The sequence below is a fragment of the Corvus moneduloides genome, chromosome 5 (genome assembly GCF_009650955.1).
Source record: "Corvus moneduloides isolate bCorMon1 chromosome 5, bCorMon1.pri, whole genome shotgun sequence".
NCBI lineage: Eukaryota > Metazoa > Chordata > Aves > Passeriformes > Corvidae > Corvus > Corvus moneduloides.
The window spans coordinates 7,423,061-7,436,378 of record NC_045480.1 but is presented as its reverse complement, the minus strand read 5'-3'; the positions used below and the strand labels follow the sequence as shown (position 1 = coordinate 7,436,378).

Below are 13,318 nucleotides of genomic sequence, written 5' to 3'. Positions count from 1 at the left end.
AGGGAGGGGAGTTTGTGCACATTTTGAACCTCTTCTGTACTTCAAGCATGACTTTGGTTCAGGAACACAGTTATGTTTTCCATAGTCGTGTGTGGGAAAGGAGAGGTGCCAGCAGAGCAGACTTCTCTGCAGGAACATGGATATTCATGCAGATGCCACACAGAAGATGCGTGAGTTTGTACAAAATTTACTACAGTAAGGCCAGGCAACAGGAAAGGAATTTTCAAGGTAAATCCCTTCATGCATCGCAAGGCTGAAAGTGTATCTTCCATTTAAAAAAATCCCCAAAACCAAACAGCACCTGTTACTGTGTGTTCAGAAAGTCTCTCCAAAACCATTGCTACTCTTCAATAGCTGCTTTTGTGTTTTAAGCTGATTTTAAAAAACCCACCAAACAACTTTTCCTTTGCTACTTCTGCCATCTGTTTTACCGGATGTGGTACCTGGGGACATGGCTTAGTGATCACCTGGTTATACAATAATGGTTGTATTTGATGATCTAAGAGGACTCTTCCAACACATAATGAATCTGTGATTATAAGGCTTTTTCAACCTTAGTGATCTCTGATTCTAAGGACAGAAGAAACCATCTCTCTGAAGTGTCCCACCAGTCTTCAGGCTGCAAGGGCTGCAAATGTATTACTGTTTAAAACTGTTTGTGTTCTGTTGGAGTTCTTCACGTTGTTTCTAAATTGCTGTTCTAAAATGTGAGGGTATGCCCAATAGCAGGACGAACGGGATCTCGTTGTGCATGCATGTGCAATTAATAACTCCAGAAAGCTCCACGAGCCAAGGCCTAGCAACCTCGTGGCATTACCCAATCTTCTTCACTATTGATAAGAAATTTCATACCATGTCATTGTGAAATTTATGTGGTAACCATCGGGCGTGGGGTTTGAACTGGCCCTTGAAATACCCTGTCCGCTTCATCGACTGTAGAGCCGTGCCGGTGACCGTCATCCTTCATATCTGAATCGCGGGAATTTGTATTTTCCCTTTTGTTTGGGCTGGGTTTTTTCCTGTTGTTTCACGTGGGTCCCGCCGCCACCGCGCGCCAAAACCGCGCGCCGCCGCTCTCGATTCTCCCGCCACCACGCCCCGGGGGCGGGGCCGGGCTGAGCCATTGCCCTGGCGGGGGGTGCCGCGTGTGTGAGGCCGTAAGGGTGCGGGGCGGCGGCTGAGTTTTCCCGCTCTCCCCCCTCCCCTCCGCACCTGTTCCCGTGGAGGCGCCCTGCGGGGAGGCGGAGCGGGCGGTGTCGCCCCGCGCCGGCGGGAGATGCGAAGGGGCTGAGCGGGAGGGCGGCAGCGCTTCCTCACCGCCCGTTCCGGCTCTGCCTCACCGCCCGCCTCAGCTCCTTCACCGCCCGGCTCTCCTTCACCGCCCGGCTCTGCGTCCAGCCCTCCCTTCCGAGGATACCTCGCACCATGTCCTTCCGCCAGCGGAGCCCGCACGACAGCACGAAGAGCAGGTAGGGCCTCCGGGCTGAGGCGGGGGTGGCAGCGCCGGGCCTCGCTCCCCCCGCGCTGTCCGGCTCTCGCTCCCCGCCGTCCCGCGGGCGAAGTTCTCTGAGGGGGTGGGGGGGGTGCGCAGAGCTCCCTCAGAGGGCCCGCAGCGAGTGGCGTCGCCTCGCTGCGTTGGCGGGAGCGAAATCGGTAAAAAACCGCGGTCTCGGAGGGAGATTAAAGCGCTAAAGCCCAGCCGGGTGCTCACCTCGTGTGTCGCTGTGTTTGTCGCCAGCACGCAGCACCCCCCGCGCTGGGCCCAGGCGCGGAAACGTGGCGCCGATGGGAAGCGGCGGAGGCAGAACGAGCCCGAATCCTCCGTGTTTGAGGAAAACAAGCCCAGGCCTGAGGACAGCCGGCTGGACAGGTGAGGAGGAGGTGGACAGTTCACCAGGAGCTGTTGAACTAAAACCGTTTTGCTCAGTTTTCCAAGCCCTGCCTGTTTATCAATCACTCATCAGCCACAAATAGTTCGTTTTAAAGGAGGAAAAAGGATCGAGTGCAATGCCCTTATCTTGGCATTCTTAAGAGTCAACATTTTTCGTTTTTACCTCTTGAAATACATTCTTGATAATTTATGTTCTATTTCATGCTGGTTTACTGCCATTTATCAAGAAGTAATAACGTACAGGCTAATTATGTTTGTAAATACAGGCTGTACTGTAAAAAGAAATTACAAAAATTCAATTCTTAGAAATCACTTATTTTATGTTTCTGAAGGGAGTACAGACCACCTTGAGAAGCTGTGTTGTATTTCAGCACATTTGTGTGGGGATCCGGTTTTGAGGTCACCCCATAATGGTCACACTGCTGTTCGCTGCCTTCCGTGTTTCCCAGCACAGCTAGACTTAAATGACTTATTTTACATCACATTTACAGTCTGAGCTATTCATGCCACAGTCCCTTTAGTCACTTTGATCGGTGGATGGGAGTTGTGGCCACAGCCCAGTTGATTGAATCAAGGTTTCTAATCTAAAACAGGGTGGGTTGTGCCTTGTAACTGCCCATTTTCCTTTGCTGACAACAAGGACCACGTTGGTCAGTGGCTCAAGTTACACTATTCAGAGTAGCTTAAACTAATTCCAGGAAGCATGGTTGAATAGCAGTACAAGAATGAAACTTTACACATAGTTTTGTCAGTTTCAAGGTAAACAAACAACATTTCTGTGTGTCTTCCAGTATTGAATTGTGCAGACTTACTTCCTGGTTTCAGTTTGGATTGAGCTCTGAGAGAAGTTGTTCTCTTATTGGGCTGAAACTACTTTTTGTTTATGCCAATCCAACCATGTCAAATTAAAATTCTCAAAAGTAAAGAAGATCAGGTTGGAGGCTGGGTCATCTATAATCACAGCACAGGTGCAGAATCAAACATATAAAAAGGTACCTCGCAGGGTTGAGGAAAAAGCTCAGGAGTTGGGAACAACTGGGATTCTGTTTGTTCTCTGCCACAGGAGAGCAATAATTGAACATGGCCTGTGTTCTCTGCAAAACTAGAAATCAGTAAAAGCAAAAGTTAAAAATCCTTGGAGCTTGAACAGATTTTTGCAGAGGGACCTGTACTGTTTGCTATGGATTTTTAATTTCGCCAAGTTTGTAACTGGGTTTCAACTAAATGGAACTTTTAGTTTGAATTAAATAAAACATTCAAAGTTGTGCAAACCATTTTGGGAGCAGGGAGGGAGTTGGAGGTGGTTTTAGTGCAGATGGATCTAATTCCCTGACTCTAAGGGACATGTTTGCACAGAATCCTGGAAAGTCTCCAGAGCATTTCGAGATCTACTGAAAAAGCTGTGCTCTGTAGGATACAGTTTTGAGTTTTACTTAGTGAAAACTGGTCATCAGGAGGACAGATGGGAAACATTGGATAATCTGAATGCAGGCAGCTCTAGATGGCTGGGAAAAGATCTGAGCTTATTCCCCTGCAAGAGTCTGAACCTGCTTGCGATGCTAATGGGCTGCAGTAAAGTTGTTAAACCAGTTTGCAAAGCCATAATAAGTCTCAGTTTCCTAGCTAAAAAAGGACATTTTTGTGCCTTTGCCTTCTCTACTAGGCATATATTTACACAGAGAAACTCCTGGTGCTATCATGTAACTTTAATTAATTAGCTTTACATCTTGATTCTGTGTTCTAATTTTTGTCTCTTATATAGCTAATGAGTCTGCAGTCATGAAAATATAAATAATTGCTAAGTCATTTAGTGGAGTGAAAACAAGTGAGTGAATAAATAAAGCGGGTATTTCACATACCATCTTCTGAAGGACACGAGCTGGAAGTTACTGAAAACACAGGCTGGGTTAACAAGCTATGCTATGTTTCTATAGATACCTCCATAAATTTTAAGAAAACCCAACACAAACCACACAACCTCAAGGTGGAACTCCCAACTGATGCTTAATTTTGCAATGATGGAATTTTAATAGAACAACACAAGATTTTTATGGCCATTTTGAGTACTGTAAATAATTATGTTTAAGGGGTCAAGCTGTGAGTGTGGGAGATAAATACAATAACCCAGGCTTTTAACACAGAGCCTTAATTTTTTTTTTCTTTCTAGTTTTACAACACCAGAAGGCCCTGGACCCCTTTCCCGGTGTTCAGACTGGGGAACTGCAGTGGAAGAAGATGAAATGAGGACCAATGTCAACAAAGAAATGGCAAGGTACCCCTGGGTGTTTAAAATGAAGTGGGGAAAGGAAGGGAAATGGAAATTGTCTTATAGAATCTGTTTTGACTTTTATTTTTAACTTCACCTTTGTAGCAAAATCAGGCCAACCTCAGCCTCTTGTCTGCTGCTTTTAGATCAGCTTTGGGTTAAGTCCTGCAGGAATGTCATGGGAAACTCTGGAAATTGGATGTGTATCCCTAAATATCTCCCTTTTGGAAGAAGCTTTTCCTGAATCTCTTAGATTGAAATATTTGAAGTACCCTCTCACTTATGACTGTTTGTTTAATATCATTGCTCTAAAAAGTTGTTTTAGGGAAAACAATTAGGAAAAGAAAGTCCTTGTATTTTTATTTTTTCTTTATGGAAAACTGAAATATTTATTTCATAGTGGAAAGGCCTCTACAGTGTCTCAAGTGCTGCTGCTTTGCTGAGAAGTTAATTCAACTGTGAGCTGTGACAGTGCTTTATGTTCTCTTTGTGACATATGTTCTTAATACTGATTTAAACTCTTACAGATACAGAAGAAAACTCCTGATAAATGAATTTTCAAGAGAAAGGAAGTCCTCCTCAGGAAGGTAGGTTAAATTTCTAGCTTAGCTGAGGAAAATCTTGAAAATAGGTCTGAATTTTCGTTGTACAGTGTTGCTTCTTAAACCACACAGTTTAAAATAGTTCCATCTTAAGTCTGTTCCAACACCATAGTTCAATAACACCCTGAGCATTTATTTGAAAAGTTTTAACACATTTATTTATAGTCTTTTACAAGTGGGTTTGTTTGAGTGTCACTGGTTTTCTAGTAGTCCCAAACCTAAAATGTTTTTTTTCTTCAGTTCTGATTCAAAGGAGTCCACGGTGACAGCAGAACTTGAGACAGATGAGGTGGTTTTGATGAGAAGACAAAAACAGATAAACTACGGAAAAAACATGATTGCATATGATAGATATATTAAAGAAGTTCCTAGGTAAGCTGCTTGGCTTTATGGAAAACTAAATGTTCTTTATAAGCACATGGATGTACTACACTTGGTATCCAATACACATGCAGATAGAAGGCATCTACAAATGAAACTATTGAACTTTTAAGATATGTTTCGACTGTTAGGTCATACTAATAATGAACTGAGATGTGGTTTGGGGTTTTTTTTTTTAATGAGTCTATAGAAGAAATACCTCATGCTGCAGAAATGGAAATGAAAGTTCTTTTGGTTGTCAACAAGAGGAAATGAAACTGCTTTTTGCTGTGAGTTGTCTCATGACTTAATTACGAAACAAAATGGGCTACAGTTGCAATTGAGTTTGGAATGAGGTTTTCAGACCTATAAATGATAATCCTTTTTTTTTTTTTGACTTGTAGTCAGAAAAACTAAAGTTCATATCAAGCTGGCAAGTCTTTGCTTGAGTGCTGGAATTGCACATTAGTCTTTTCTCATAAATAATACAATCAGTCTTTACATTTAAAGCCATGTTATGTATGTGTGAATAAAACACTGATAAATTTTCCATGTCTAATATCTGAATAGATGCCATCGTATACCAGGAGTTCATCCCAAAACTCCAAACAAATTTAAGAAATACAGCCGTAGGTCATGGGACCAGCAAATTAAACTGTGGAAAGTGGCACTGCATTCCTGGGATCCACCAACTGAAGGAGGATGTGATCTGCAGGAAATGTATGTACAGAGTATTCAAGATGCTTTTATAGAAATTATGATGTGAAGTCTCATGTTTAAGAAATAAACATTATTCCCAGCAGAGTTCTTTTTGAGACAAGTCTGAATGCTGAATGTTTTCACTATTTGTCCACACTTAGTGCTGTTTAGTTCCTTCTCAGTCAAAATATCCAAACCAAGCTTCCCAAACCTTGCTGGTGGGAGTAGACTTGCCCAGTGTCCTTGGAAGGGCATACATACATATTCCTCACTTTTTTAATGGTGAAAGCAGAGCCAGTTCTGCACTGCTCTATAAAATAAATCACCACACCATCAACATGAGCTGATTCTTTCAGGGCAGTCTTCCAATTATCTGGTAGGAGCAGTGCTGGAGAGTTCTCACTAATGGCAGGTCTCCTGAATATTGAGCTTGGACCAATCCAGTGTACAAGAACCCACCTCACCCTTCCCACTTGCTAGTTCAAGAACAATGCTGTAAAATGTTGTTTCTTGACCAGAGAGGGAGAATTGTGAACTCATCCCAAGGTGCCACTAAACTCAGCATGGCCACAAGTGTTCACAGTCCAAGCTCTAGAAGATTTAGTGTGATGAGCCAGTTATTTTCTTCTATAGAAAGCAATACAGCTGATCAGGCAACATGCGACATTAAATGGCACTAGAGAATGAAGGGGACAAAGATGGAACTTAATTCCTCAGGAAGCAGTTTTATGTTAATAAAGTAGTGTTTTTCCTTGATGGAATGCTGATTTTAAAACCAGTGCAGAGCAATAGGATCTAAAAGCAAAGCTTCCTTTTAGCTTCCCTTTACTTGCCACCAGTGTGAGGGGAAGTTGGCACTTTGGCCAGAACCCTGCTGTGTGCATTGGTGTTGAAATACTACCTTCAGATGCTGGGGTCTAGCTCTGGGGATAATGGGTATTAAATCTTTGCAAAACCAGATGGATGAAAACCTTGTCTGAGAAAAAAAATTCCTTCCTCTCCTGTAACATTTGTATTGAGGCATTGTTTGAGCATTGGGTTTTCATCTTTGACAAGTTGCACTACTCAGTCTCAAGACTTTTCATTCAGTCCTTGGCCATTTTGGCTGTACTGAGCTGTCCTGCAGTTCTGTTTGCTCTCCCCACTTTGCCACCACTGTCCCTGTGATCTCTGTAGGTCTCTTGGCTCTCCTCTGGCCATTGTTTTCAGAACTGCACCACAAACTGCAGCTTAACACTAAAATATCAATTTGTTTATGCTGTATTATTCTAAATGATTTTACAGTTGTCCAGTTGACCTTGGTGAGATGGAGACAGAATCTGTTGGAAGCAATTCTACTGAATCTCAAACAAGCTGTCAAGATAATAATGTAAGCATATCTGTCATTTGCATAAATATTTGTTGATAATTGGCTCGTTGCTTAGAGTTATATCCAGAGTAGCCTGAATACCTGACAAATTCCATCATCTACTATGTTTAGGGACTGTTTAAAAAGCTGAGCAGTCTTTAAATTCAGGTATTTTCCAGCTATAGCCATTATCTGTCTGTAGTCTTGGTTTAGAGGATTATAATTTAAATGATCATCTCAAATTAAAAATATCCCATTTTTTCATAGCCTACAAAAGAAAATTTCTGTTGAAAGCAAATCAGTTATGAACTGTAATGTAGAGTTGAAATACTACTTTAGATTGCAATATCTAATTTCCTTGTCACACAGAAGTAGGCTCCTTTTATATCCAGAAAGCACTTGCTACAGCTCAGCAGTAAAGATCTAGAAATGCTGTTCTTACTGGATTTGTTTTTCTTATTAATATTAAATCTGCATAATGTTTTAATGTTTGCATATATATGTCCTTAGAACACTTGCAAGGTATCTTCAAATGTGGTTGGATGGGCAGAAGCCTACATCTCTTTAACCATAAGGCTAGCATTGGGTTTTATATGGCCTTTAAAGCATTTTTAAGCCTTTGTTACAGGGCAGTCTAAATGAATTACAGAAGTTAATTGAATTACCTGTACTAATAACCTCTACTTAATTAGTAATTATTAACTGCCTTTGCCTTCCAGGATACCTGTTCTGGCACTCCCACCAAAGTTAGACATCTTGACTATCAAGCAGAAGGAGAATTTGACTTGGAAGTGTGTTTGAGTGAGCCACTGAAAGAATTTGATACAGTGGGTTAAATAGTCTTGTGCAAACTGTTTTAGAGAAAGTTTTTTTTAAATTTGAGAGGTTAGCTTGATCCTTAATCTGTTAAGAGTAAGAAAGCTTAAGCAAAGTTGAAGACTGTTCTCAAAGTTGTGGTTGGTCTAGATATTCTCCAGACCAGACTTCTGTAAAATTGCAATTAAGTTGTGTGACTTCCTGTTAACTTTTAATTTATGTATATCAGATTTTTTTAATAGGAAAACTAGCCAAAGGCTGTGCTATCCCCTAGTAATTATAAATAGTACAGCAAGATCTCACCAATTTCCCCCCATTCCCTCCCCCACTGTGAACATGATTTCAATTGTCCACCTGCAGATCAAAAGCCAAGTAGGGAGATATTTTTTTTGTTACCTTGCTTTTACATCTGGCTCTTCTAAAAGGTCTGACTTGAAATAATGCACGTGGTAGCTGAACCATGTGGCTGATTAGTACTAGTAAACCCATCTACTGCAGTTACTGTAAGATTAACTACCTTACCTTAAAAAAAACCACTTTATTTGCAAAAATGTTTCAGAAACAACTGGAAATTAAATACCCTCAAGAAATTGGAGGTCAACATGGTAAAGTCTAAGCAATAATGTTTTTTTCAGAAGCAGTAGCCTTAATTTGAAATTTGTAAATAGTCGTCAGTCATTTATTAATGCAGTCAAGAAAACAATGTCTAGGGAAAGAGCTTGATTCTTTCAATTTGCTGGTTTTAAATGTAAAACTGTTGTAAATGATAACAACTGTACAGATTTTCTGCTGAGAGCAATTCGTGTTTCTGTTGCTTTTGTGTGGGATGTTGCTGGAAAATAAACAGAACTGCGTTTACTTTTACATGCGACTCTTCATTTCCTGCTAGCAGTGCTCTGTGGATAATGAAACGCAGGGAAGTACTGGAAGCCAAGTGTCTCATATTGGTACTAAGCCAGCATGTATCTGTGTTAGCATCATCCTCTGGCTTTGAGGGAGACCTTAAAATCTGTTTACTTGTGTGCAGGCCACCAGAGTGAATCTGAGACAGTTTAGTTTAGTAGCTGTCCATTAGCTGGTTGCCACGTTCTGTTCTCTACGAAAAACTGCTAGAAGAGCTGGGTGAACACTTCAATCTTCTTTACATTTTCTACAGTCACCTCACTTGTACTTAAACTCATCGACTCAAGGGACTATCTTAGCAATTAATATTGCTTACAGCTGTCTAATTTGTTAGGCACTCTTGAAATCAGGTAACTTGATCTGATGGGGAAACTTCCAAGAGGAAACAGTGGCATTGGGATAAGATTGGTGCTAAACTCTGATGTTAAGGAGACAGCCCTTCCTAACGTATTTTTCCCAGAGAAGGCAGCAAAATGGTAGTTGCTTTCTACCTGGACTGAGCCCCCTCTGTCCTCCCCAGATTGGTTTTCTCATGTCACATTTTCTGGCCATGCCGTCTCTGGTTGTTCTTAAGTATTTCTGTTGTGCCAGTCTGTACCTGAGTATCAGAACTGCCAGTAGAATTGTTTTTTTAAAGACAGTTTTTCTATCCTGATGTAGCTACCCAAACAGGTTGGATCAGTGGATATTCAGGAGATGGTTTAGAGGTTTCTGAAGGGTAAAGTTACTTGCACCTGGTTTTAAAATAAGGAAGCACATGGGTTGGGACAATCTCTCCAGCACAAATGCAGGCTGGGGTATGAACAGATGGAGAGCAGCCCTGAGGGGAAGGACTTGTGGATGTTGGTGGGTGGATGAGAAACTTTAAGTGACTCAGCCATGTGCACTCATAGCCCAAAAAGCCAACTGTGCCCTGAGCTGCACTAAAAGCAGCGTGGCCAGCAGGGCAAGGGAGGAGATTCTCCCCCTCTGTTCTGCTTTTGTGAGACCCCACCTTGAATGCTGCATCCAGCTCCGGGGTGGAATGTGGGGAAAACATTGTGAAGAACACTAATCCCTGGGCCCTGTAGAAAGATACCAGGCAAACAACGGGGATGTACTGTTCTGTTATAATGGAGTACACAACAAATAATTCTCCTTTGAATCTCTTGAGATGCTTTTGAAATTCTGCAGAGTAACTTCTCAGTGGTTAGTCCATAATCTGCAATATAATTTTATATTAATCCAGCTAACCTGCTACTACTCAGACAAGGTTCTCAGCAAAGGCCTTGGGGTATGACCCTCTTGCTCTCAGCATTGCCTGTGCCCTGCTCTCTGAGCTGTGCCCTCCTGAACACAACCCCACCCTGCTGAGATGGGTGTTGCTTCTCACTGTTCTGCACTCACTCTGTTCCATCTCTGCACTATCCTGTCACCTTTCAGTGTGCTGTCACTTCTGCTTCACACTGTAAGGTTCTATGTCACTGTTCCTTTTTTTTTTTTTACTAGTTTATCCCTTGTTTTCTTTTCCTGTGTTGTGCTCCAGCTTGTTTACAGATAATTCTGTTGGTGTCATTAAAAGCAATCTGAGGTGTTGTTCAGCTTTCAGTTCTGTGCTGTGCAGCACTCTTACCCAGGAACAGGGTGGGTATGATCCAGACTAGAAATGTAGCTGGTCTGTGTTCAGTAGCTATTTGTGAAACAGGCTCAGATTTGTTACTTTTTCCTGAAGGAGCTGGCCGTACACAGTAGTGTCTTCACTGAAATTATTCCCCTTTGCCTCAATTACTTGGAGCACTAAGCTTTTATGGTTGGTATTTAAAGAGAGCACTCAGTTTGGATGTTTTTCCAAAGGTACTGAACACCGAATTGGAAAACAACCGGGGTCTTTTTGTGATAGAATTAAGCCCTCTAGTGGTTAAATGTGGGCTAACCCCATCCATTTAGGGCAGTATCTGGTAATAGAGGAATCTTAGGGAAAAATAATATCCATATGTTCAGTTGTGCATAGTTGCATGCAGTAGAGTTTGCTTCAGATGGAGAACAGGCAAGTACTGCTGTCAAATTTTAGCCTTATTAGGTTAAATTCCTCTAAAAATGAAACTGAGCAGGTTGTTCTGTAGGCAGCAGAACCTGTCAGCCCTGCTTTTTATAGACCTGTGCCTTCTGGTTTGTGTTTCTCTTACTCCCTTCACACCAAGCCCTGTCCCCTTTCAGCATCCTCATGCCATGCCTGGCTGACAGCAGTTGTGGCTGTGGCTAATTTAAAGCTCCATCTGTTTTGACTGGGCCATTGGTACATGTGTGTGGGTAAGGTGGCAAGCAGAACGCTAAAGGCCTGAGCTGTCCCAGCTTGTCCCTCACTTGGGCATTAATTGGGTCTTCCTTCATTACTCAGCTGCTGTCACATAACCTTAAGGAACATATTTACCTTTCTGTTTAGTACCTGGACAGCCAGTCCAAAAATTAGAAAGTGGGCAGGACGGAGATTTTGGAAAAGACTTGCCAGTACAACAATTTAATGCTCTAAGGAAGCCAAGCTAAAATCAGCTTTCTTCCATGAATCCATTTTTAAGTCCAAAATACCATTCAAACAACTTTCTGTTCATGCAAGTATTTACTGAAGTTATTTTCAGGATTATCTGTTTTATTGTGCTCTTAGTGTAAATAAGAGCATATGGAGAGCAACTACGTATGCCTGAGGATGGATCTGTGTGGAAAGCTGGGAAACTTCTTTATCAAAATTAGACTGGTAAAAAGAGCCATTCTGAAAGAATTTTGACCTTACTGGAAGTTCTTGCTCTTCGGTGTTTTCTTCTTCTATATGGTTTCTCATAATGTGAGAAAATTGGTTGCTATCTGTTGAATACTAAGTTTGAGTGCTTCCTGACAACTAGGGAGAATTTTGCCAAAATATTATATAAATAGTTAAGCGATTAAAATTACTTTGTGCAGTGTCAAAAATCCATTTTACTTTCAAGGAAAACAGTGTAGTTAGGATGTAATATATACACTTTAGTTAGGAGATAAAGCAGTAATGCTGAGCAGAATTTACTCTAGTTGTGTAGTATTTAGTTTTGTGGTATCTGAGTAACACCTAAATACAAAATATGCTAGGAACCAAGATTTAGCATCTGCCACTACTGGCCCCCCACTGTATTTTTTGATTACCACTCCTGTTCACTCTTTGAGCTGGTCACTTACCTCTTGGATTGTGTTTAAGCACAAGAGAAAACTAATTTATCAAAAAAATGCTGATTCATACACTCCAGAAATAACTTCACTTTGAGTGGAAATTTGGAACTTATTTTGTGGGTTAAAGTGGGGCCCAGCTGTCTGTGTTGGGACCTTTCTATCTATCCAAGCCTCTATTGAGAAAGTTTCTGGGAGGTACAGGAATGGCTCTAATTATTTGCAAAAACAACGTTCCCTTTTGTGTTTCTTTAGAAAGGGGCTATTCCATTTCTGCTGAGAAATACTTTGTTTTCAGAAATATGAGTGCCATATAGAGATGAAGATTTGGGCCTGCTCTTTGATTCCACTTTCATGTGCTGGAATCAAAGATACTTTGGAGCACTGCAGAGGGCAGTAAAAGTGCATGTTTAATTACAGGCACACAAAAGGGAGCTCTGAGTTGCTTTACATTTGTTGTAAATGCCAGGAATCTAATTATACTTACTGATTCTGACCTCAGGAGCAACCCATAGTCCCAATAAAGCCCCCTCAAGTCTGTCATCTCTCACTGTTCGTTCCATTTCCAGTTTCACTTGATCTTAAGCCCATTATTACAAGGAATGGAAGATAATAGTAACTTAACAGCAGAGGAAAAATGGACTTCAGGGGGGAGAAAAACTCCTCCTGACAGACAGTACGAGCCTGCTTGCATTTAAAATCCTAAAGTATCTGAAAATGCTTATTTGTTTGAACTTCACTTTTGTGAAGAACAGAAAACTATTTTTTCCTGAGGAGTTGAGATTTCCCAGGGAAAATTAATTTCAGGATTTTATCCACAGCTGACTAGTTTCAGAATATTCCTGAACATGGAATCCATATTCCTTGACATGTGTTAGAAAGTGTTTGTCTCGTACACCTACTAAGCCCCCAGTGCTCTGAAAGCGTTGCTGTCTGAGTTAAAATTACACCTGGTAGTTGGAGTGTTGGATGTGAAATCGTAGCAGGGAATTAGCAGCAGCTGAGAGGAGCGTGTTGGTGAGGTTACCACGTGTGTGCACAAAGGAAAGAACATCAGAAAAAGGAATAGAGAGCCAGTCCTACCTAGAGACTGCTCATGCCGTGAGCAGCTGAATATTGTATTGCAAGGACATGGCAAAGATAGAATTAATAGGTATATCAGGAATAAAATGTCATTTTGGTTGGCCCCTGCACTAGAGCACTTATCTTGAATTTAAAGAAAATTAAGCCAGCCAGGCTTATCTGGAGGCAAGACTCATGCT

The 13,318-nt window shown here is 41.5% G+C and overlaps 1 protein-coding gene across 1 annotated transcript; it reads left to right on the top strand.

The window, feature by feature from the left end:
* The first annotated feature begins 1,129 nt into the window (after positions 1-1,129).
* SLBP (stem-loop binding protein) lies at positions 1,130-8,846 on the top strand. Its single transcript, XM_032109154.1, has 8 exons — positions 1,130-1,469; positions 1,739-1,870; positions 4,059-4,163; positions 4,685-4,744; positions 5,000-5,131; positions 5,690-5,839; positions 7,103-7,187; positions 7,886-8,846. Exons 1-8 carry the CDS (start codon positions 1,426-1,428, stop codon positions 8,000-8,002), a joined length of 825 nt encoding a protein of 274 aa, XP_031965045.1. The 5' UTR covers positions 1,130-1,425; the 3' UTR covers positions 8,003-8,846.
* The last annotated feature ends 4,472 nt before the right edge of the window (positions 8,847-13,318 follow it).